Source organism: Rhinichthys klamathensis, unplaced genomic scaffold (assembly GCF_029890125.1).
Source record: "Rhinichthys klamathensis goyatoka isolate OS25496 unplaced genomic scaffold, OSU_Roscu_1.1 h1tg000191l_1, whole genome shotgun sequence".
NCBI classification, from domain to species: domain Eukaryota; kingdom Metazoa; phylum Chordata; class Actinopteri; order Cypriniformes; family Leuciscidae; genus Rhinichthys; species Rhinichthys klamathensis.
In genome coordinates this window covers 2,974,744-3,001,440 of record NW_026606717.1, presented here as the reverse complement: position 1 = coordinate 3,001,440, position 26,697 = coordinate 2,974,744, and the positions used below count along the sequence as shown (strand labels likewise).

The following is a 26,697-nucleotide window of genomic DNA, read 5'->3' as shown; positions in this document are numbered from 1 at the left end:
CCTCGTCTACTGACCACGATACAGCCATTTCTTTTTTCCAGTTGCGTGCGACAGTTGTTTAAAGCAAGTCGTTTAAAAAAGTCGTGGGAACAAATGATACTGCGGTGGCTGTGGCTGACTATTTAAGCGGGTTTGGTGTCTCGTGTCGCAAACCCAATGGCGCTGGTATAGTGACGATTTTCTCTGACCAATCAGTGATCTGCAGTGTTTACACGTCACATTTTAGTATCGGTACGGCTCGCTTGGAACCTCAACCGGGGAGGTGGTACCAAAAAAAGTACCAGATACTAGGTACTGTACACAGTGGAAAACCCCCCAAAAGTGAGCCGTACTGAGCCGTACCATGCAGTGGAAAAGCGCCAATGGATTTGTGTGTCTGATGCTTAAAACAAATCATGGGAGAACAAAGTGAACTCTATTTACAGAATACACCATGAAAGCCATAGCTACAGAATGCTTTTCAGCTAATTTTCTTTCTCTTTTTCCAATGAAAAGCCATCTAGTCTTTTTATTTGTTTTACAGAGATGTTTTACTCTGAACCAGGCGTATAGAGCATAAATGTTCTCCAAGGCTCTGAGAATTAGGCCCTGCACAAAGCTACAGAAAATAAAATAAAAATAAAAGAAAATAAGTTTGTTTAAATTAAAAACAATGTCATCAAAAAGATTTATATTTTAAAGAAAAAATACATTGTGGTGTTTCACATCAAAGCTGCAGTGCAGGCTGAGGCCTGAGTGTGAACTGCATACATGGCCTATATCAGGATGATGTTTAGACAGCAAGTCAATTGTCTTTGAGACACTATCTATATTGTGTATATAATAAACAAAATTTAACAGTAATACACCCCTCGTCAACAGAATATAGAAAAAAATAGTCAACAATAATTTGCTAATGACAGAAAAAGATAAATAAAGATAGGAGGGAAAGGAAAAGAGAATGTATTTATAGCCTGCACCTGTATCAATACAAATTAAATGCATTGCAAATGAAAGTTGTAATGATTTATAATAAACACACTTGTCTGAACAGAGCACCTTTCTTCTTGCGTTCTTATTTACTGAAGATGAAATGGTGTTGAAATACTGTTTAAATTCTTTTAAAAACAAGAATAATGGTTTGTTGTTGGTGAACTTAAATATAAAATTTGCAGAGACGATACGTTTAAAACAAAGCAAGCATTGAAAAAAAGAGTCAGAATCGTAGTGTCCTCAAATATTGTGTTTAAAAGTTATAGTTACACCTTACATGATATCAATAATGAATGTCTTCCTGCAACTTTCAGGCTGCATCAAAAGTTACAACTTGACCTGACGAGTGCGCCATTACGTCATCCCTGCCCAGCGCGCGCGCCCAAAGAGAGAGAGAGAGAGAGAGAACGTCGAAAAATAACTGTCCCACCACCAACCTCCGCCCCTGTAGTCATGCCACGATCTAGACTTCACTGTCAAGCCTCTTAAATGAGAGAAAAATCTGATTTAACCATCATCCCGGTGTTTAATGTGGAAGCGATAAACGCCGACACTTCCGCGGTCCAGAGGATCTGTTTGCTGGCGTGCCTGCGTGTGTATGTATGCATGGGAGTGAACTGGAGAAAGCGAGGAGAAGAAGAAGAGGAGGTAAGCACGCAGCGAGCTAGCGAGAATTCATGCACCTCAGACAGTCATCTATTTCTGTTAGCGACCATGAACACGTGCTTTCATGTTTTTACAAACGAGCGACTTGAACGCGCGTGTTTGTGCGATAGTGTTGTCTCGAAGTGGCAGTTCGCCGGGAGTTTGGCATGGACTGAGCGCGCGACACATCTGCAGCAGAGCTCTGGCCTCGCGCTGGATCAGGCCGAATCAAGTGTGACTCGCAGACTCGTGAAATAGCCCAGGACGAGCGTTTGTAACTGTAAATACATTTGTTTTATGCGTGAGTGATTACCTGGTGTGTGGTGTATCTTTTGCTTGGATGTAGCTAGCTGCTATTGGAGGACTAACGTTAACCAGCTTGCTGTGATGGAGCGAGTGCAACCTGGCAGGAGCCTGAGCTGACTTGATAACGTGGTGGTGCACTGCACTGTGTGCTACATTGAAACTACACTTAATAATCTCTGGGTTCGTATTTAGTAATGTATTCATAAATTGTCATAGAACTCCGTATATCATCTAAGACGAGGTCAGGGATGTGAATGAGGTCAGTAGAAGTGTTGTGATGCATGAACAGATGGAATGTGTTGACATACTGCCAGTCAAAAGTAAGACATTAATTTAACCTCGCAATTCATATAAGTGTTATGTGGCGTCCATTAATTACAGTGTAACTGACATGTCAGGAATATTGGAAAAACTTTTTCTTTTTTTTAATAAATGGAGTTTTGTATGAATCCCCCTAGTTCACACATGTGTCTGCAGATTTTCCTTTTTTCCATTTAGGGCTTGTATATGATGACATGTTAAATATTAGGTTTAGTGAAATAGCAAGCTTTCATGTAGCCCATGGGTCAATGACATGATGTGCATATTTTTGTGTCCAAGTGCATAATTTCATCTTTTAATTATTTGATAAATTCATGACCTATATCACTTCTTTCTCCAAAATGTCAGGTGGTGCAACTGTTCGAACAGATGAACAGACTAAGAAAACTATTTAAAATGGTGTCTGTTAAAAACTTAAACTAAATACTATGGCATAATTTTATGTTTGAAACCTTTCATATAAACAAATTTTATAATTTATAAACTATTTTTGAAGCTTTATTTGTCAATGACCTGCATGCTTTTTATTCATATTATTTTTCAGTATACTTGTTATAGTGACAGGCCTGAGGATAACTACTTGTGCGCATTGAAATTTCTTTTTGTTGACAACAAGTAGGCCTAGTTATTAAGCTCTGGTTTTGTTTCAGGTTCTAGATTTTACTGTCTTTACAATCTAACATATAACCATGAACTGAGTAGACACAACAGTATTTAAAATTAAGTTGCCATGAAGTTAAATTAGCTATCTATTTGGTAAATGCATGTTATTGATTTTATTGTGAATTATTTGTCCATGTGTATGTATATTTATTTATTTTAAATATGACCTCATAATTTTTAATCGAAATGTCATACCTCGATCTTCTGGTGAAAACGTCAGTCTTCATTGTGGTGGCGTAAGCCAGACTTCTCCATTCATTTAGTACGTTTTACAGCCTTATCTCAAAATCCAATCACAGATGAATAAGTCATCTGTGATTGGTGACTTACTTTCTCTCTCTCGATAATCCGTAACACTCGGACGGTTGTCACAATAAAGAAGAAAAGATCTGTCGACTCGCAACTACTTTTTCATCGCAGTTTTAACATGATAGTAAAAGGTCATTTAATAGCACAAAACAAATTGTGGTCGGCACAAAGCATGTTTATTCTGCAAGTGAACCAATTTAACTTGTTTAAATATTTTCTTTTAACTTTTTTATACCTGTAGATTTGTTCATTGTTGTTGAAGATAAGTCAACCTGTCCATGTTGGTATCCGCCTAATTTGACTAGCTTCAACCAACTGACAGATGCATTTGTGCCTAAATACTGTTGAGTTTGATATACAATATAGGAAACAAATCTGCTTAAATGTTGATATGCCTTTTTTATCTTAATAATGTGCAAATATAGAGCATTTTATTATTTGTACTGTAGGGTTGTTTCTCTCTGCAGTCTGTGGCCCTGTGATGATAGACCTGCTGTGACCCATTTTCAGGCCCACCAGTCACTATACCGTTAGAAAGAACATGCATCTTATTGTATCTAATTTGACTGACATATGCATTTGTTATTTTGTAACAATACAATGAACTCATCTCAGAGAGCCTGGCAGCACTGCCCTAATGTTCATACATTTTAACAGCAACCTAGTTAGAGAATTAGTTACATGTTTTGCTTACGAGATACTAATACCTAGTCTCATCTTATCAACATCCAACTCATTTTGTCTGGATCATATCTCTCCAGCTGCCCTCCCATTTGCCATGTTTGTCAGGAAATAGTTCAGTTGTAATGGTCAGGGATGCATTAACAAAATGCTATTTTCTCCCGTACGTGGAAACATGGCCCTGAAACAGCTTTCGGGCCGAAATAAAATTCAGGCTTGTGGTCCTGTTGGCTGCAGCACGCTTAATGGCAGGCCGTTTTGACTCTGATGTAGCCCTGCATGGCCTAGCAGCATGACTGTTATTCAAGCTGGGCATAAGCTGACTCATGTACCACTGAGAGCCGTACGGCCGTGGAGTCTGTGCAGAGGGAGAGTGTTCTAGCATCATGTTGCTCAAGCTTTTTCTTGTCATACACCACAAGATCAGCCGAATACATTTGCTGGAGCAGAGTTTTTTTTATTGTGTATCAACGATAGCCAGAGATAATGTCAAAACAAAAGCATCAGCTATCTGCGATTTATCAAGCGGATTTGGCATTTCTAATTAATGTATTAAATATTATTATTATTAGGCTACTATTATTATTAAATTAATATTCAAATTAATAATAAAAAATATAGAATTTTCTATACATAGCGAGGGGTGTAACGGTTCACAAAATTTACGGTTCGGTTCGATACGATACACTTGTGTCACGGTTCAGTACGTTTCCGATACAGCAAAAAGAAAGAAATGCCAGAGAAATTTCCTTGATTTAATTTTTTTAATTATATTTTTATTAAAACTAACATCATAAAGTATGATATTTTTTTAACTTTGAGCAATGATGGAGCTATACTTGACTTTTCTTAGGAGCTTATAAAACAAAACAGCTCCTTGGACAAAATGAAATGTAATATTGTAGTAGTTAAACAAAGGTTTATTTTAGTTCAGATTAACATTTGAGGGCAGCAATTGTATTCATAATGTCAAAATAAAACCGACGTAACGTTACTTGAAAGCATTGTAGCCTACTATTCCTGCCAAACTTCTATGGTTACAGTTAGTAGTGTTACTACAGTACATCCATGGTGAATGTTGCTGATCTGTGGACACTGATTAGTTCATTCATGGCACAATGTTTCTTCCTGGTTTCCACGTCAGCGCTGTTTGATCCGTTAATAACGGAGAAATGCGAATGTTTCTCACTACTAGATCTCGCAGCGATGTTATTACTTCACTGGCGAATTCAAATGCTTTCTTTACTGGATTTCGCTGTGTAGTAACAGTGCTGATGATTAAGATCGGCTCGCGCTGCATTGGTCCAAACTGATAAACGGTCCGTCAACCACACAATAACGAGTGGTTTCGTTCCGCTTGCATTACATGTGCCATTTGATGTTGGGCAATGTTGTGTCAGGTCACGCCAGCGTATCTTACATTATGTGCGCGCTTGCCACGCGTGACGCGCCTACATTTGAAATAACGAAATTTTGGTCGGCAGGAACAATGGTCCAACAATGGTCCAAAAATGGTCCAACAAGATGTTCGGTTCAAAAATGCGTACCGAAAACCAAACCGAAAGCCTCGTAACCGAACGGTTCAATACGAATACGTGTATCGTTACACAGCTAATAGCGATACTGAAATATCTGAAACGCTTCCAATGCTCATTTTCCGCAGAATAGATACACAATTCCAGCTGCGCTCTCCGTCAGCGAGTTGACACACAAACCCTCCTCCCCTCACTCGTTTTATTTGCTCCTGATGAATATTGTTGGTGTTACACGCAAAATAATTACAAAATACTGGTATTCACGTAAACACAGTCAGTTATGTTTTAAGTGAACGTAAACGCACGTGTGTAAGTTAACAGTATAATGGATCAGTGTAACAGCAGCCTAATATTCCTGCTGCCAAATTATGAGATGATATTAAAATATCTACCTGGCCATTTTTTTCCCATGAATTGTGGCCAGCGAAAATGTTTAGTGGCTAGTAACTTTGTTAAACCACTAGCCACAGTGACTGGTGGTGAGCAAAAAAAAGTTAATGTCAAGCCCTGATTATGTAATTCAAATTATATTATAGCAGTGACAGTCTATAATAGGTACGGAAACTGCAATAATCAGTCTTCAATGAAAATTAAGAGCAGCTTTATTTTAAACACGAATTTCAAAAATAACTTGTTTAAAATTGAATGCTGCTTCTAATTTTTTCTGCTGCGGATGGGCCACAAGTGAATTATTAAGACATAAATGAAGGCAGTTATATACTGTTACCAGCATATGTTGAAGTAGATTCATCTCTCGTCGCCTCTGAGAGAATATGTGCCGTTATTGCAGCATCAGATGTCAAAAGCTTGGTCAGTCTCTACTTTCACTTACTGTAGTGAATAGTTGTACTGTGGTTTGAAACTTCTTCACTCGTTCACTGCCATAACTCGGCAGTGTGTGAACTTGTGTGATGTCCACTGGATTGCCTTGGTTTAAAACTGAAATATTTCCAATATTGAGACGTAAGATTTTTCTTTATCACCAACTCCGTCTTTTCTTGCAAAATGAACAATTTTGTACGAGTCATTTCCCACGATAATAAAAGTAAATAATGAAATAAATGAGTAAATATGCATATAAGAAAGCCCCCCTCCCCACTATAATATTGTGTATCGGCGATTGCACGCTGATGATAATGGTGTACCGATCAGGAGTTTTGGAGCCGATACTGATCCATTTGAAGCCTTCTTTTTATTATGTAGAATTATTTATAGGGATGCTCCAATCAGGATTTTTACAGACATTAATTCAGGGCCTGAATTTCATGTAAAAATATTTTACCCACGCCGGACAGAGATTGAGACAGCGCCGCTGCATGGCATGCCATACCTCTCATTGCCAGAGGTGAGGCCAGAAATATTTAAGTGGGTGGGCCTTTATAAAACAGGGTGGGAAGGCGTAGAGTATAAAAACGGCACGGCAAATTGCCAAGAAAAAAAATAGTTACATTGTTCTGCAAGTCGCTCCTGATATTGTTATGAATAAGATTGACAGTGATATATCGTAAGGGTATCAGTGGATACTTGTTGCAGCCTGTTTTTTTTAATATTCATTTTTATGTCATCTAGCACTAACTTAGAGATAGCACTAGATTATGGAAAAGATTCAACTTTTTAACAGCACTATTTGAAGTGCTGTTTTGTTTAAAATGATTTATTTATTTAACTATCTCAATATTTTCATGCTATATTACACTGTTGTGATGCTAAATTCACTTAAGCTTATATCCTCCTGACATCACATGATTTGACATTGTTATATAAATATTAAATAAATATTATAGATTAAAAATATTGATTCAAATAATTATAAATAAATTTAAACCAGATATTGGTCGGATTTTTAATTTTCACTAATGAAGAGTTGTATCTGATAATGAGGAACATATGGGTTAAGATTGTAAACGTGCTTCAAACAGTGATGTTTCGGTGACTGATTCCTTTATCAGTTCCTGTAGTCTGGATTGTCATATCAAACACTGTGATGCTTCATCTCTGCTTCGTTACAATATTGGATTATTGGGCTTGCTTTAAATGGATAGTGTTTCTGTTTAGCCATGGTGAAATTGGATCTAATGGCTTTAAGGAATCAGCTTAACATTTATAAGTCCCAGCTCACTGTTGAAACTTTTTTTTTTTTTTGTATATCAGTGCCAGCTTTGTCTATTATTGGCGTGAAAGTTATCTAAGCCTAACTATAGCGCTTCGTCTTGGTTTGGTTTACTGATGAGTCACTGAGGGATGTTGAACATGTTAAAATGGAAGTTTCAAATCACTTTGGGATTTTCTTTGTTGCATAAAAAATGACAGGAAAAAGCAGAAAGAGGATCCCTCAGAAAGACTGAATCCCACAGGAGAACCTGTTTACCAGGTAGCATGATATTTCTGATATTTGAAGGCATTTCCTCTAAAAAGACAAAAGGTTCAGTGTTGGCTGTGATGTAGTTTTTGCTCTTGCTCTCAGAAGAGAAATAGAGGACATGAAAGAAAAGCTTAAGATTCAGACTCCCACAGTGAGTTTGTCAGATGACACAAAAAGAAGAGTAAAAAGTTGTTTGCATCAGTGCATTTGACAGGATATAAAGAGTAGAAGTAACTAGATTCATAGTTTCTCAAAACATTGTTACGCCATGTCTACTGGGCACGTCGTCCATCTTCACTGGACCTGGTTTATTAGTTTTCAAACAGAATTTTAATATTGGTGCATATGATCACTTAGAAAAGTAATACCACACCTTTTCGTAAAAGGGCCTCATTGAGTGTCTCATCGAGTTTCTGTCGGCCTAGTTTTTCCGGCGTGTTCCTGTCCGGCTGCTTTTTGGCAAAAACGTCTGTTAAAGATCACTCTGATTGACTGTTCAGCTTAGTGAGCCAGTGCAGGAGAAGAAAAAAGAAAGCGATGTAAGCATGCAAATGACACAGAGGGCAAAATGGTAAAGCAAGCACGGCTTTGTTTTGCCTTGTTTGCTCTTTAGGCTTCCCTTTTTGAACGATGAATACAGACTACTGCCACATGCTGGTAGAGTGGCCGATATGACCAAAATCTTATATCACGATACGAGTAATTTTATTTCACGAAAACTATATAGGCTACATCACGATATAGTTATTTTTGATGATTTCATGATGATGAGTTTTTATGATTTCAATGATGAATTTCATAATTCTGGTCACCATTTTCAGTATCACAAAACAAAACTAATAGACTACTAGCCCAAGTAAACAAAACTCAATCTCACTGGTAACTTATAGTAAACAGTGATAAAGAAAGAACAAAGAAACTAATTACAAGCATATAGGAAAACAAAGTACAATAGAACAAAGACACAAATGAAATAGACCTACCTGAAAACTTAAAGCACTAGAAATAAGAAATACTACATATATTGCATGTAAAAGTAATCAAATGTATAAAAAACAGTGCATAGTCTTTACTGTGTAAATTAAATATACATTTATTATTAAAGTTACAAAAGTGTTTCAGTCAAGAGCAGTGAGAGATTTTCACTTTTTTGTTGATTGATTATCATTAATAACAACAGCAGGTAAATTTGGATTGTCATTTTAAGACCGACTGCATGGATCCATTATACTTGTGTGTATTCTTTCTCAACCGTTTATAGGTTCACTTAAGACACAAATGACTGTTTACTTGCAAAGACATGGTCACTTTGACTCAAGTATGTTTTTTTTTAACCGTTCAAGCCCAATTAGTCGTCAAAAAGCACCCAAGTTAAGTTCTCACACGCTTTATGGACAGTGGCTTCATGTGCACGCATCTCTCAGGCAATGCTGAAATTGACAGCACGTGCATATAGCGAAATGAGTTCTCTTTCGCTGCTTATTGCACTTCAACGCTTTAAAGTTTAGTAACCAGTGTTTAATGAAAAAGAAAAAGAAAAGCAATTGTGTTTTTCCCCCTTTTGTACCGAAAACATACCGAACCGAGACTTCAATGTATGTACCGAACCGTTATTGTGTATTTACACTCTAGTGGTTTGTTCAAATCCCTAACTGTTGCTGATTAGAGATTGATGTAAGCTTTGCTTAGTAAGGTCAGGGAAGTGTATGAAGGATAGATATCACTTGTTTGTAGTTTTTATGTTTGTTTAATGCATCAAGAATGGCCTTTCAGTGGACCAATGCTTTTATCTCTGTGCTCTATCTCTGGCTTGACTCTCTAACGGCATCCTGTGTCATTCAGTATGGCTATGCATTATATCTGATTCTCCTTGGATGAGTCATCGGCAATGTCACCCCCCCCCCACGCGGTGCAGTAAACACGGGGGAGTGAGCTCAGTATGCAATCATCGCTGCCACGTCTCACATCATCTCTTCATCTCTCTCATCTACTGCGCTCCTTCTCTCTCAGGTTTGATTTGTCTCACGGCACTCAGTGGGAGGAGCCATGACCGAGGGGGAGGGACAGTTTTACAGCGTACAGGTGGGGGACTCCACCTTTACGGTGCTCAGGAGGTACCAGCAGCTCCGCGCCATCGGATCCGGTGCCCAGGGTATCGTCTGGTGAGTGGGCGGCTGGAATTAGCAGAGTTTTATCTGCCTCCATACTAATGATGTCATCATCACACATCTCATTAGGCATCGCCTGTCTCCATTTGTCATGATGAACGCGGCAGATGTGATTTTGTCATTGACCTCATTAGAGATTTTGATCCCTGGTTTATAGCTGGAGTAATAATAAGGGGGATTTTACAGCCAGCTGCATGTCTAAATTGTTTATCCAAGTTCAGGAGATGGACACTAAACCGTACGATACAGTAATGACATTTAAAAGGGGATTGAGGTACAATAAGACATTGCCCATGCACAAATATGGATATGAATCATGTTTGCACCACTGATGATGGTTACTACAATGATGAATCATGTTCTTTCTGTCAAAACTCTTTATTATAGAAGCATGTTTTATTAGATTGAGCTGGTTAACCCTGTGAGATACCTCAGTTGACTCTTTTGAAGAAATTTACCAGTGTTCTTAAGTCTTCCCTCAAAACTACATTTTTAGGGTAGCTTTTATTTGACAAATATTTTTTTCTATCCTATTTACTTATTGAATTGTTTTGATACGTTTTTATTTTTGTATTGTATATCTGAATGTACTTCTCTTATGAATGCATTTATTTTATATAATTGTATTTCTCTTTTATTATTATTATTATTATTATTATTGTAAAGCGCTTTGAGATGTAGAAAATAACGTTTATTCTTCTTATTATAAACCAAATATAGTTGTAGAGGGTTTTTTTTTTTTTTTTTTTTGCAAAAATAAATTGTTTAGTTTTACCATAGATATTTCTCGCCATCAAAATAGCTACAGAAGCTGGCATGGTGTTAAAAAACAAACAAACTACAATGATGATTGTGATGTGTGCCTGTTTTTCTGCCCCATTAAGCTCCGCCCTGGACACCGTACTTGGCATCCCAGTTGCTGTGAAGAAACTGAGCCGGCCCTTTCAGAACCAGACCCATGCGAAGAGGGCCTACAGAGAGCTGGTTCTGCTCAAGTGTGTTAATCACAAGAACGTACGTCCCCTTAACAGTGCACTCTTCCACTCAGAAGTACAATTTGAACTGACTCAAGCAACTCTATTTTGGTCAGGGGGCTGTTCCATAAATGAAGCTTAGAAAAGCAGGGATTAAACTCCAAAACCGGACTTGAATGAGCCTAACAAATAAGTTGGGGCTAAAGTGGTTCCATAAAAGGTAATTGAAGTTCACGCAATCTCACTAATTTGATCCAGGTTTATCTAGTCTAGATAATTGCGTGTGCACGCGTTTCTGAAGCAGCCCTAGAGGTCGATCGTGGATCAAATCGATCCACCATCATACAGCGTATATTTTGTGCTGTTTTATGCATTTGTGACATGTTTTTTTTTTTCCCTCAGTGCACAAATTACATTTTACAGTTATATTCTCCATCTGTAAATGTTAGAAAGTCGTGCAAATGTATCCATTTTGCTGCTAATCTTCATATTGAACGAGCGCTGCTGCGCGCATGCGCGCCAAATAGGAGCGCAATAATTCTGACTAAAATATACATTTTGCTTGGAAAATTAATATGCGATATTTTATAACACTAGAAATATCTTCTAATTATAATAATTTCTCTTTAGGATGTTGGATAAGTTGCAGTGAACTTCTAGCTCATTACACTCATATATTTTATACTTCTAATAAAAAAAAGAAATTGAACAGAAGTAGCCTAATTCAGGGAAGATTTTTTTTAAAGAAACTAAATAAATAAAGATACAAAATATAGTTTTGGGTATAGGACCTATGCTACTTTATAAAGATGATATATACTTATTTAGAATGCTGAGAATTACAGCTTTTAATGCAATCTTTTTTTTTGAGAAAGCAAGAATCCCCAGTTTTAAATGAGTGGTTAGATTTAGTTTCTAAAGTACATTATGGAGAGGATAACATTAAATTAAGAACAAATGTATACATTTTGAAAAGATATGTGCAACTCTAAAATCAAAGAATATTCCATAAAATAAAGGAATATATTGGCCTACATTAACTACATTTTTATGTAACCTTCCCTTTTATTTCTAGTTATTTGTTATTTTATTTATTTACTTATTTAATATTGAATATTTGATATTTAAATAATATTACTTGAATAACTTTTAGGAATTATGTGTCATTCATTATAAGAGTTTGATATATGTGAATGTTATATTTTTATTAATATTTATTTATTGTTTTATTTATATGTATGTGTTGGTATTATCACAAAAGAAAAAAAAGTAGAAGGAAAAATAAGGAATATTTATTGGGGGAAAATATGATGTCTTTAAAGGAACTGTCCATTTGTATAATTGTGTTAAATGTGTTTGAATTGAAAGACATAATAAAGTACTTAAAAAAAAAAATAAAAAAAAAATAAAAATATATATATATATATATATATATATATATATATATATATATATATATATATATATATATATATATATATATATATATATAAGAGACAGTGTAGAGAAAGAATTCTCTGATAACCGAGGCATTCCTTAATTAAAATGTCTTTATTACAAAAATGACATGTCCTAAACGGAAAACTTTAAAACGCCTTATATATGTGTCTATATTGTAGCCTTATTTAAGTTGATTTTCTGTATACTGTGTATTTATAAAGTCCAATAATGGTATTAGAGACTGTCAGTGGTAATATCATTGTGTTCTTGTCGGTCAGTGTTGAGGATCTGTGTAACAACTGAGGCTTAGCCTGACAGTTAGCCTGCCCTGGACCAGGCTAGTTTCCCAGCATAAGTTGCCAGGGTAACTGAGTTTGAACTTTTTTAAGTTTGATTTATGAAACCGAATCTACCAAAAATAAGCTTGACTAACCGAAATAAGCCTGGCTTATACTCTAATCTTGGTTTATGGAACAGCCCCCAGGGCTGTCGTACCTACGGACTGTTTTTGTTGGAATGTCAGACTTCTGTCACACTCACCGGTTAAGAATGCCAGAGGAGTAATGGTCTAAACAACTACCTCTGATAATTCTCTCCAATTGCCTGTCACTGAACAGCCTATTTTGGCTGAGAAAACAATGTGAAGTTAAAAAATAAGAACAGGAGAACCACGTAAACACAAACTTTTGGCATAACCTGAATTCAGATGTAATTCTTGGACTAACATTACCCAGTTAGAATGTCTTTTCTTTTTTTCTTTTTTTTCTTTTTTTTAGGCATTACGACAGCCATGAATATTGGTATTGCAATTTTACTATTGCTCCATAAACTACTTTTTATTTATTTTATTTATTATTATTAATACATTTAAAATATTTTTGGCTGCAAATCTCAGAGAAACGCACTACTGTTTTGTTCCCAAATAAATTGCGTTTTTGAACAAAATGGTTGAAGGAATGATTCAGTGACCCATTCATAAAGATAGTCACTTCATTTAATTTTTGTTTAATGATAATAATTATTATTGTTATTGTTGTGTAGTTAGAATGGGTCAATATGTCTTAATTCTTAAAGGTTGTATCAGCGATTGTGGGTGACGTCACTTCTGTTAGCTCGCCCCTCCCTCCCGTTTCGTGCATCATGAAAAAAAAAGATCATGCACACATATAACAAACGTAACTCACACACTAAATCCCTACAATTTGATATTCGCTAGAGCTATCCAAGTTTAGTCGAGCTTCACTCATATTTTTTTTAAAGAAGGATATTTTCACACACAGTTCACATCTGAAAAAGTCAGCACTAGAAGCGGTCCAGAAGAAACAGTGCAACCTCAGCTTCAGATTTAAAACATTTCAAATCTTTAAGCTCTCTCCACCGTTCAAAAGCCTTCCCAATTATTATTCGTTTCTTTAACGAATAACGACGGTTTTCCCTCGCCCTAATCCTCCTTCTCTTCTTGGGGATTGCCTCTTCCTTGTTCACTGTATCTGGTCCGTTGGTAGACGCGCTGGCTTCTTCTTCAGCTCTGACTTCGCGTGCAGGCGCCGTGCACGAGCGCAAAAACAAACAAAACCCGCCCCTGTCGGTGATTGGTTGGAACAATGTTTATTTTGGCTTTGAGTGGTGGTTGTACCCATTTATTTTTGTGTTCAGATCTCAGAGCCTAGACTGCCTACAGAGATGCGTTTTTGACAGCCTGCTTATGGGGCGGGCAGCTAGCGGATCGTTAGGAAAGATTAGATGAATGTGATCATTTATGTTTGGGCCTGAAATCGCTGATACAACCTTTAAGGAAATATTAATATTAAGAGAATACTGTTAATATTAATAATAATGGAAAATACACAAATAAAATAATTTAAACATTTCTTTCAACTTTGGATTGATAACTATATTGAATCTAGTACATAATATACTCATATTGATTAAAGGTGCCCTAGAATGTGAAATTGAATTTATGTTAGCATAGTTAAATAACAAGAGTTCAGTACATGGACATGACATACAGTGAGTCTCAAACACCATTGTTTTCTCCTTCTTAGTTAAATCTCGTTTTTGAAAAACACCCCTGAAAAACAGGCGAATCTCCACATATACCCGACTGTGACGCAACAGTCGGGATCATTAATATGTACGCCTCCAAATATTTGCATAATGCCAGCCCTCAATGCCAGGCGGAACTGCGCAGCCGAAGCATGGCAGTTGCTCAGTGTGGATGTACACATGAACACAAAAGTATTTTTTAGTTCCTTCATCTGAGCCTCTGAAGAAACAATGGGTTAATTTTATTTTCTCTGGAAATTTCCAAACATTTCACCGACTGTTTCCTCAACTTGGGCCAATACAGAGCTGGCCTCGGATCGAGCTACTAAGCAACACTTTCTGATGTGTAATTGTTCAAGTTCAGACAGGTAATCTTTCTCTCAAAATCGTTCAATACTGTTTATGCATCAGTAAGTCAAGCCAGTGACTAAAATATCAACTTCACATCGTTTCTATTACTAGGATGAAAATAATCGTATTTAAATTGTGAACAAATTATATACAGAAAGCGATCAAAGAACAATCTTTCCACACAGCGCGAGTTTATCTGGACACTTGCCAAACTCGTTATGAAATCAATGACGCACGTTACTGCACAACGAAGCTCTTACTGTATTTACATCATCGTGTTTGCATTGGTGAAAGCATTAGAGAGTGCAGAAACTGCTTTGCAATGATAAGATCTTCATTCTCGCGATCAACACACTGTCATCTGCTCAATGCTCATCACGGCAACATTTTATGTGATGGGAATAGATCTAAATACTTTAAAAACATCTCACGATTCGTTAATCTCGATAGCTGTTATAGTAAAAACGTATAATAGCAGTAGTAAAAGTATTCGAGAGAGTTTCACATGTAATGCGTACTAGCTATTTCATATGCAAGCATGTCAGCCAATCACAGCATTGGCCGCGGTTACACACAGCAGACACGCCCCTTCAAACAGAGTGTTCAAATCAGAGGCTAAAAGCAGGCTAGGAAAAATGCCATTTATTTCAAAATTATGATTATTTTTGATCTAAAAAACATACTAACATTAAAAGGGCAACCCAGGAAACATTATAAAATAAAATAAAAAAACATTCTAGGGCACCTTTAATCTGCAAGCATATTGGATTAAATTATTCATTTGATACCCAATTCTCCAGGGACTACGATGGTTATCATTGAAAATCAGGTAGTGAGACCCTGGCCTTTGTTGTCAGGCTGAATCTTAAATTTGTTTTGTCATGTTTCACTTTTTTTTTCTGTTCTATTTTTTTCCCAGATCATCCGTTTGCTTAACGTCTTCACGCCTCAGAAGTCATTAGAAGAGTTCCAGGATTTGTAAGTTTTGAGTTTATAAATTCATGCGTTTATGCTGACCTAATTTAGTGTAAGCAGAGTTTGTATAGCCGCAGGGTCTATTGGTGCTTTGGCCCTCGGTGTGATTATTAACATTCATAGTTTTGCTGGGACCACAATGCAATCTCTAGAGGAACTGATGAATTGCACTGTTCTACTCCTGCATGTGATAATTACAGCTTTAGGATCGAAAATTATATGTTATTAAATCATGATTAATTACAACTCCTGACAACAGCACTTCTATTGCTGTTTTATAAAAGTGTTGCTGACTCAATGTATTAAGCTTGGGAGTGTAAAGCCCGGCTCGGTCGGCCCAATGGAGGCATCCGATCAGCGGGTGAAGGTCTCTGCGTGTTACTGTCTTTTCTCGTGGCAAAGTATTTTTGATTAAATGCAATACATTTTCTCATACGTATTCTCTCGTTATTTCATCTGACTCCATAAATGAAAAGGTTTTTTAATGATATCTGTGCATCATTTAAATATAAGCGAAAGTTTGACACTTCCTTTAACTCTTTACTGGAAATAATGTCAGTTTGAATAATCAAATGTAAGAATTTATTATGTCAGGTAAACGTTCATATTTCATAATCAGTTCAAAGATAATCAATGCAAAACATCAAATGCTCTGGAATAAAGAGAAGAAATGCGAACCCGACATTTAAGAAATACATGAAGCTGAGAGACTCGGCCTCTCTCAGCCTCACAGGCTCATCTGAAGTACAGAAAAGGCCCCGAGCCCCTTGCTGCATTTCATTATATAGGCTAACAATGGATATTTGCATTCAGAAGTTTACACCTATTGGGGGTAGGACCGTGTGTCTAGAGACCACATTCCTTTGTGTGCCAGTTATCCCTAAACTCTTAAAAACCTTTTGTTTTACTTATTTGGAAATGAGACATTTCGAATGATATTAAACATGTATAATACTCAATGATAATCATTCACATTAAACCATTTAGATTCTTGTGTGAGTTTGGGTGATCTTCGCATGGGTGATGAGGGGGAGAAATGTAGATTAGGATGAGGAAGGTGAGACCTTCGTCTCAATGGTGCACGAGGGGGAGTTCAAATGTTAATTTTCAGCCTCAACCAGTTCTTCCAGTTTTTCCAGTCTTACAGGATCTTGGCTTGTTTTATGCTAGTCAGTACTATGCATGAGCTGTACATGAGCACAGAAAACCCTGAAGAATCTGGTTTCTCTCCTCAGGTACCTGGTGATGGAGCTGATGGATGCTAGCCTTTGTCAGGTGATCCACATGGACCTGGACCATGAGAGGATGTCTTACCTGCTCTACCAGATCCTGTGTGGCATCAGACATCTACACTCAGCTGGCATCATTCACAGGGTGAGATGTAACTACAACTCGTGTGGCAGTTAAGTAAGAATAATTAGAAAATAATAATTAGAAAAACTGAAGAAAAAAAACATGTAATGCCTCAAACTTAACTTAATAAAACAAAAATAACCATGTTAACTAAACATATTTGTTTAATTTTTTGGTACACTGTACATTATAAAAATTTGCACCTTGATTAACGATGATCCCACTTATTAACATGGCTGCTTAATAAATACATGTAAATGAAATGGGCTACAAAGTGATATGAAAGACTAGCACCACTACACTAAAAACGTTGGATTGTACGGTTCAGTGATCATTATGCTAAAATATGTGACCACAGAATGCTGCCATTGACCAATTATATTTAAGCATTTCAGAGAGCTTATACAGTGATTTGGGTTTTCTTTGACTCTAAAACTACACCTAAAATATAACTTCAAATACTAAGCAAAAACTGATGTGGGAATTAATGATTGTTAAACTAAACTGAAAATTTAAATGAAAAATTCTAAACTATAATAACCTTGTTTGGATGGATGGATTGATTGAACTTAATTTTCCATCAAATATGAAAATGTTCCTTCTCATAAAAACAAAAATGTTGTACACATTTAAGACACAGACAACAATCATTCAACAAATTCAGAACAACCACCCAATAAAAGTAATCTTTCTCACGAACGATGCTTCTTACCCGTACTTAATTCCATTCAATATTCTCACTGCCACTGGTATAAAAGAGTGGTCGGGGGACTTTCTTTCAGATGGAAGCTTTACAAATTCAGATCATTATTTGTATAATTTGTACCCTACTAAAGGCTTCAAGCTCAGGTTTAAATAATGGCAAATTTTTTCTTTTAATAAGTAAAGACCGAATCCAACGTGACACACCACCAGCTGTGTTCTCTGAGCCATTTGACATTACAGTATACCAAAGTGTGAGATTGTCTTTCAGCATGACTGTATGAGACTGTATCATCTCTGCCCCGCAGGATCTGAAGCCCAGTAACATAGTAGTGAAGTCCGACTGCACTTTAAAGATTTTAGATTTTGGGCTGGCCAGAACCGCCTGCACTAACTTCATGATGACACCCTACGTAGTGACCAGATATTACAGAGCACCAGAGGTCATCCTGGGCATGAAATACAAGGAGAATGGTAATGCTATTTTTTATTTTTTTTTGTCAGTAATATTCTTGAAAGCCATTGGAGAGATACAAATAAAATTGTTATTAATATTTCATTGTGTTTTGCCAGTGGATATCTGGTCGGTGGGCTGCATCATGGGTGAGATGGTCAAAGGGAGCGTCATATTCCAGGGCACTGATCGTATCCTCTTGAGCCTTGTTCAATAGCTTGTCCATAATCACCTGTGAAAATACGCATTTAAACTATGCATTTATATAGATGTAACTTTTAAATGCAAATTAAAGCATAGAAAGTAGAAAATACTTTTTGTAACAAGCTGCCGTTCAAAAGTTTGGGGTCAGTTCAGCTTTTTGGAAAGAAATTGATAGTTTTATTCAGCAAGGATGCATTAAATTGATTTTAAAGTGACAGGTGACATTAAGGGGGCTTTTACACTGGGCTCGTTTGCTGCGGTCCGAGCCCGAGCGCGTTTGTTCCCGGCGTTGGTCTGGTTTCACACTCAGCTTGATTCTATCGAACCCTGGTGCGTTTGCGTGCATATTACGTCATCGCAAACCTGCACGGCGCATGATAGAAAACAGAACGCGGGCCAATATTATGTTTTTTTTATTAATTCGCTGCTATTATGCGCAGTTGAGTGAACAATACAGGTTTACTGTGCGTGTGTCACATAAGGTGGCCTTCTGCTGCTTGCAAACGGACTCTTTTGAAGAGACGGTGGATCTCCAAATTTGGTGCCCTGATTTCACGCGCAATGCACGAATACACTGCAGGCTCACTCTCGCTCGTATCCAAGGTAAATCATCAACACTATCATCCCTTACAAGTGTTTTATTTAACTGAATACATCACAATAAGCTAAAAACGCATGCGCAGGTCACTTTACTTCCTGAACAAGTCCGTGCTGCTTTCACATTCACGCGAACCGCGGCACGGTTCGGGAGCAACCGAACTTAGACCACCTCCTCCAGGTAGTCTCGGGTTCGGTACCCCAGAGCGCACCCGGGTCCCATGACATGAAATCACATTAGCAATTTTTCATGCGAACCGTGCCCCGTTCCGAACTAAACTGCCAGTGTGAAAGCCCCCTAAGAGATTTATAATGTTACAAAAGATTTTATTTAAAATAAACTGCAGAATGCTGTTCTTTTTAAATTTATATTCATCAAAATTGTTACAACAGTTTTCAACATTTGATGTTAATTTTAAATGTTTCTTGAGCACTAAATCAGCATATTAGAATGATTTCTGAAGGATCATGTGACACTGAAGACTGGAGTAATGATGATGAAAATTCAGGAATAAATTGCATAATATATTACATCAAATATATTCAAATAGAAAACAGTTGTTTTAAATTGTAATAATATATCACAATATTCATGTTTTTACCATATATTATATTTTGGATCAAATAAATGAAGCCTTGGTGAGGCTCGTGATTTTAAAACATCTTACCGATCCAAAACTTTTGAACGGCAGTGTATATTGTGTGTGTGTGTGAGTTTCACAAACTGCCTGCAGTTCTATCATGAAACTATAGGTGTGTGAAACCCTGGTGTGATGGATTAGACATTATACTGCTTATCTCTGAATAGCTCCGGGTAACACTTTATTTTACAGTGTCCTTGTACACATTACATGTAGTTACTGTAGTAATGACTATAAATTATACATAATTACATGCAACTAACACTAAACCAAACCATAATACTTCCCCAACCCTGCAGAAAGAACATGTAGTTTATTTATACTACTCTGTACTTAAATGTTTATAATACACTGCAACAAGGACACATTAAAATAAAGTGTAACCTAGTTCTGCAAAGTATCGTTCACTCGTGGTTTTTACACGTTTTATGTTTCTTGTCTGGTTTTGGTTTAGCAAAGTTCGTCATACTTCACGTCTTATTAAATATTCACTTTATTTTTTTTCCATCTATGTCTGTCCTAGTCGTTGAAAAATAAGCTGTTCTCGGTGTCAATGCCATGTGAATCTTTCACCTGACCTCCTTAATTGAGTCAATCTCAGATATTGACCAGTGGAATAAGGTCATTGAGATACTGGGAACCCCGTCGCTGGAGTTCATGAACCGTTTGATGGACACTGTAAGGAACTACGTGATGAACAAACCTCAGTTTCCCGGAGTCAGTTTGAATGAGCTTTTCCCCGATTGGGCCTTCCCATCAGAGACCGAGCATGACAAGATCAAAAGTAAGACATCCTAAATCTTCCATGTCTGTAGCTTTTTTTGTGTTTTATCTTACTTTGCTGTCTCACTGAGTACAGTCTTAATGGTGTACTAAACAATTACTTTTTACATCGTTCCTAATGTAGCTAGTCAAGCACGAGACCTGCTGTCCAAGATGCTGGTCATCGACCCTGAAAGCCGTATCTCTGTGCAGGAGGCCCTCAGTCACCCTTACATCCACGTGTGGTACGACCCAGCCGAGGCCGATGCGGTCAGTGCACCCTTATCCTTTCATGTCACTTTGTCCTGTCCAGTCAAGTTGAAACTGTTTTACAGGGGACATTTGTACAATGCCAAGAAGGTTCTCCCTTGAGAGAAGGACTTGTAATGATTGTTTTGTGTGTTCAGCCGCCTCCACAGATATCAGACAAGCAGTTGGAGGAGCGGGAACACAGCATTGAGCAGTGGAAAGGTACAAATGCCCTCTGCTGTCACTACCTCCTGTTGAGCTATAAGCTTCTTGTAGAAAATGAATGCCTACAGCAGAAATGATCACTGAAGATCTTTTGCATTCTCATTTATTCTACAGTAATGGGTAGTTTTTCAGTCTTGACCTTATAAGCTAATGTCTGCTGAAGGGTTGAGTTGGCTTTATTAGTGATTTGTAAAAAAGATAGAAAAGGACAAACTCTGCTTATGTTTTCTTGGGGGTTTTCTCTCCTTACAGAGCTAATTTATAAAGAAGTAATGGACTGGGAGGAGAGGAACAAGAATGGTGTCCTGAAAGAGGAGTGTTTAGGTGAGTCATTGTGCAAATGTGAAATCTGTGTATTCATCCAGCTGTCTCTGTCTAGTTGACAATGATTAATGCTGAAACTGATAGAAATTGGGTTGAATTTTGATTTTGGACTGTAAACTGACAATGTCAAAAAAATCTGCATAAACATTATTACGGCTGACATTTTGAGTGTTTCACTCACGTTTGTGACTAAAAATAGATGTGTGAGAACTGTAAAATGTATCTGTAATGACTTGAAAGTCATAAAAAATCTTAAATATCTTAAATGGTAAACAAAAGTCATAATGATCATTTATCATTTAAAGAGTTACATTAGAGGATGGAAAAACTGAAATTGCGATTACAGACTAATGTTGTTATTATTATTATTAAACTTCCAAAGGCTATGATTTTATTAAATATATATCAGCACTGCACATTTCAAAGTACAAATGCAGCACTGTAGCACGTTTACAGGCTTGTGGTTTTAGAGCAGTTCAGTGTCAATAAATTGAACACCATGCATTTATGCCAATTGATTGCTTATGATTACTGTTGATAAATTATGAATGTGTACTTGATGGTGTCCATTTTGTAATATTTTTTTTAAGATGGTTGTAAGTGTGTGATATGCCCTGTCCCAAATGGAACCCTAAGCACTCGCGGTCTTCCTCTGAGTCCGCACTTTCGCGACGTAACGCCGCTTTGAATGTCGGGAAGAAGTCTGCTGTGGAGTCCGCATCAGCGCGGGCTCGGCAAAAGTGCGCATCAAGGGCGCAAATCGACCGCAGAGGGGGCGCTCGCGAGCACCCTTCTGAGATCTAAAAATTACAAATGGGACACACTGCGGTCTCACGGACTCAACGGACACGCGCACGCGGCAGCCATTAAGTCCACAAGACCGAAAGTGCACATGAAGTGTGCCATTTGGGACAGGGCCTTTCATCTCCATCTCCTTTTTGAATGAGCAATAGTAAAGCGTACAAATTCCAAAATAAGAGTCCCTGTGCATTTCGGGCTTGTTCAAAATTAAAAGTGCATAGATTTTTCACCTGTTTATTATTGGCATTTTGGTTGTACAAAACCATCTGGCATTTAATTCAACACTCCTTAAACTCTTGTAGCTTCTGTCTGTCTGTCACAGGAAGGAAAGACTAAAAACATTATTTAACACATATTCAAAATATAGATTTGACTGGTATTAGCACAATAATCACTTTATTACAGTTAAATAAATGAACTATTTTACTTATTAAAGTTTGAAGCAGAAATATTTAAAAACTTGATGTACTTTTATTATTTAATGTCTCTTTGTATTCCTTTATTAAGGAAAAACATATTATTTGATACATTTTCATTGCACCCCTAAGTTTTTCAGTTTAGGAGCACATGTGCTCCTTGGGGAAAAAAGTAAGCGTCAAACCCTGCAGGATGGAAAGATTTGATGACAAAGTAGTGATGTCCTAGATTCTTCTTTTGTGTTGGACAGTTAAGAGAATTAATTGTCGCTGTCTGAAACTCACTAGTGTCTCAGTGTAATTTACGTAAAACTCAGAGACGACAATGCTGATCCACGTCGATAGATGGCAATGTAGCATCTAACACCATTGAGGTTTTAGTACTTAAATACACAAAGAACAGCAATGCTAATGCTAGCTAAGTAACTACTGAATTACTGTCAGTTACTGAAAAACAATTTTGAAACACAATGAAAGATGTAATAGTAAAAATGTTATCTGCATTCAATAAATATAACGATGTTAGACATATTTAGTGCATTATCTTGGGCCCTAATTTTGATGCATTGCTCTGTGTGTTGTAGATGGTACGGTGAACAGCAGCGCCACTGCCTCCCAGTCGTCCTCTATTAATGACATCTCGTCCATGTCAACGGAGCAGACACTGGCCTCAGACACTGACAGCTCCTGCATCGACACCCTCACGGGGCCGCTAGAGGAGTGAATCAAGTGACGACTTCTCGCTTGTCACGTCCCTCTCCCTCGCCAGTGTGGCCCATGCCGTGATCTTGACTGAAGAGAACTGTGGCTGCACGTTCATACAGCTGCAGGTTTACACTCGTAATTGTTTACTCTTGCTTTTTTCCTCTGTCCCATCTCACGTATACAAACATTCATGTAATATTCTTAATTCTGTCGCGATTGATCAAAAGAATCTTTATCCATTTCTTGTATGTTTAACTGCATCTTCACACTTTTACTTTTAGATTTTAAAAATAACTGTTTAAAAATGGGTAGATAGGTAATAGGTTTATGCATTAATGCATTCACATTTTACTTCATATAAACTAATATTAATTACCATCTTATCCATCTAGTGGAGTTATTATTATTGCAGAAGCATGTGTGATATCTGGATCTATCCTTGTCATTTATGTCCCCTCTCTCTGTGCGATGTAGCTTTTATCACTGTTCATTTCATCACCTAAAAGAAGCACAGATATAAATTCTCTGACAAATTTATAGCTAGTGAGCCCAACTGGAACAAGTTCCTCTTACAAGTATTGCTGCATGATAACAAAGAAGACTTACTAGACAGACCATTTAACTACAGATCACTGAAATATGCCTAAACACATCTAGAAATGGAACAATAGTGCCTGCCTCTGTACATAGTCACCATACATACACCCATTTTAAAAGAGAACCTAATGATGCATTTCTGTTGATTAGGGTGTAGTCATGTGTGTGTGTGTATATATACGTACATAGATTTTGTGTAAATGTTCTTTCTTTGTGCTGTGGAAACATTTTTACAGCTTCTGAATATGTTTTTGCAAATGTACTCTAAAACAAACTACCGGTATGTATGGAACTTGAAACTGATTTTAACCCTCTGATGGTCTTCAAAAAAAAGTCACACTCGTGGTCTTCGGGGTCTATTGGACCCCAGACAACAACATTTAATTTTTTAACCGAACAATATATTTTTTTTTTAACAAATATAATTTTACTCTGTTTATTAATGTTTTTACTCAACATTTGTGCAGTTTTTGGAGAATTTATGATTTTTATTTTTATTTCTATAAATAAATAAATAAATATTTAATTAAATAGGATTTTTACAAAAAAACAGCATTTTATGTTAAATAAACTTTATAAAAGACCCAGATTTCTAACTTTCATTCCTGGGGATACCATGGATAATTTTACAAGGTTTAATGTAAGATTTTTGCCCATTTTTTGGAAAATACAGGTTAAAATTTGTAATAAATCACTTTAACCACTAGATGGCTATAGAGCTCCATTATATGCTTTTTGCTATTTGAATTACTGAAAGATTTAGTTTCTAAAGTTGGATTCAATTGGATTCATATCTAAATATTATAAAATCACAATTATAACAAAAATAAAATAATTTTTGTCAAAATTTAGCATTTTTTGTACTGAAAAAACACTATGCATGGTAAACCGCATGACTTCTGCAGACAGGGTTGGAGCAGGTTTGGCACTTCACTGTTGTGTTTGTTGTTGTGTGTGTGTGTGTACATTTTATTTTTATTTTTATGTGTACAGTGTCACCAATTTATTTTTGTGGTGGTTCTTCATTTTGTATGATTTTATTTGACAAATTATAAGACTTTTTATAGCCTTACAAATGTATTCCTGTGTGTGTGTGTTTGTGTGTCTGTGTGTGTGTGTGTGTGTGTGTGTGTGTGTGTATGTGTGTGTGCGCACATTTTCAATGCGTCTAAGTGTTACCAATTAATTTTTTTGGTGGTTCTGCATTTTAGATTATTTTATTTTACAAATGATAAGAGAACAGTTTTTATAGTCTGTATGTATTCCTGTATAAATGTATTCCTCTTTATGTGTGTGTTTGTGTGTGTGTGTGCGCCTGTGGTGAGCATGATAATTTTGGATTGTGAATGTTTTTTGCATTATTGGAAGTGTGCCACTTTATTTCTGTCATTTCTGTCTATGTGTTCTGCGTTGTTTCTGATTTTGATGATGTTATTTTGTCTATTTTGATTGCGGGGTCCAATAGACCCCGAAGACCACGAGTGTGACTATTTTTGTCACGCCAACATAAAAACAGATATCAAAATTTTTTTTTTTTTTTTTTTTGTAGATCTAGAAAGTGTTGAGAGCCGTAGAAAGTTTCAAACCATTTGGACAAAGAGAACATTTTTTTTTAATTTGAGCAAAAGTCATTTGGGGTCCAATAGACCCCGAAGACCATCAGAGTTAAAAGAAAATTGCACATAGAGGTTTCAAAGTGAGCATATTCGGTTTAAAATGAACAAAAACTTGTATCTAGATCTGAGATGGCAAACTGTGGATGCAATATCCTAATCAAAGCCCCTGTTCCTCATCATTCCAAGAGTAATTAATCACTGCTGGCAAGTTCGTGACATCTCATAAGATTGTACATTTAATTGCATGAGCTAATGCAAACCATTGCCTTTTTTTAATTTCCTCAAACTTGAAAAGCCCATAAGAATGTTGTACAAAGCAAATTTATGGTTTCTTTCCTTTTTTTAAAAAAACAGGATTGTCAGCAGGTTTTTATTTCTTCACTTTCCTCTTGAAGATTTATTTTCAGTGAAACACTGAAGAATTTTCATGTTTGTATGGCCATTTAATTTATGTATATATATATATATATATACATATGTCTATTCAGCCTTAGTTTACTGTGTGCAGACTTGCAATTCAGTGGCACTGTGGCTAAACATGCACTTAGAGACCTGTTTTGGACTGTGTTCTTTAACACTGGTATTGATGATGGAGACCCGGCCATTCAATTCATTTGTCAACCTTTCTGCTTCCTTTTTCATCCAGTGTTCAGTTCAAATGTTGTAGACTGTATGATGTGTCCTGTACCCTAAATTCATTGTTATGCATGAAAACACGAGCCCTCTTCATCTAAAACTTGAGGACATTGCAGAAACCTGTCCTTTTGTTGTAGAAGACTAAATTGAGAAGGACATTTTGAGTGTATTGTTGAGTTTTTGGTCCTCCCAAGCTCTTCTGGTGGACTGAAACATGAATGTAGAACTTTCACTGATGGACAGGCCTGGAGGATGAACTTAGCTTCACCATAACAATCATGCCTTAAGCATCTCACTAACACCATCTCTACAGCTTGGCCTGGAGATCACAAAATGATGGACAGTAATGTGCCTGCAATCAAGTTTTGTTTCTTTTTCAGCAGTCTGGAATGTTTGCTACCATGCCACAACCTCCTTGATCTTGTGAGATCTCATTTGGTGCTTCACCTTACTTCACCTTAAAGTGATAATGTATTACAACAACGCAATAGTGCATTGTGTTCCATTTTCATTTCGAGCCTCATGCACATTAGGTTCGCTGTTGTGGACTCATTGATTCCTCTAATGAAGAGACAATGAACAAAGCTGGCTCACACATTCTCAAGGGCTCTTCTTTTAGGTGTCTGTTTCCCTTGTGGGAGAGGGTGTGTGTCTTTGAAAAACGGTG

General features: G+C 36.8%; 1 protein-coding gene across 2 annotated transcripts; it reads left to right on the top strand.

Annotated features, from left to right (window-relative positions):
• The first annotated feature begins 1,393 nt into the window (after nt 1-1,393).
• Nucleotides 1,394-23,269, top strand: mapk9 (mitogen-activated protein kinase 9). 2 transcript variants are annotated; one of them, XM_056262109.1, is made up of 12 exons: nt 1,394-1,620; nt 9,805-9,956; nt 10,847-10,976; nt 15,693-15,751; nt 16,984-17,122; nt 18,112-18,277; nt 18,377-18,448; nt 20,301-20,483; nt 20,607-20,731; nt 20,881-20,932; nt 21,188-21,259; nt 23,061-23,269. In XM_056262109.1, the coding sequence occupies exons 2-12, from the start codon at nt 9,841-9,843 to the stop codon at nt 23,198-23,200; spliced, it is 1,254 nt and encodes a 417-aa protein (XP_056118084.1). In that variant the 5' UTR covers nt 1,394-1,620; nt 9,805-9,840; the 3' UTR covers nt 23,201-23,269. The 2 variants fall into 2 exon arrangements, with proteins under 2 accessions (XP_056118084.1, XP_056118083.1); XM_056262108.1 differs by having other exon boundaries at nt 20,869-20,932.
• The last annotated feature ends 3,428 nt before the right edge of the window (nt 23,270-26,697 follow it).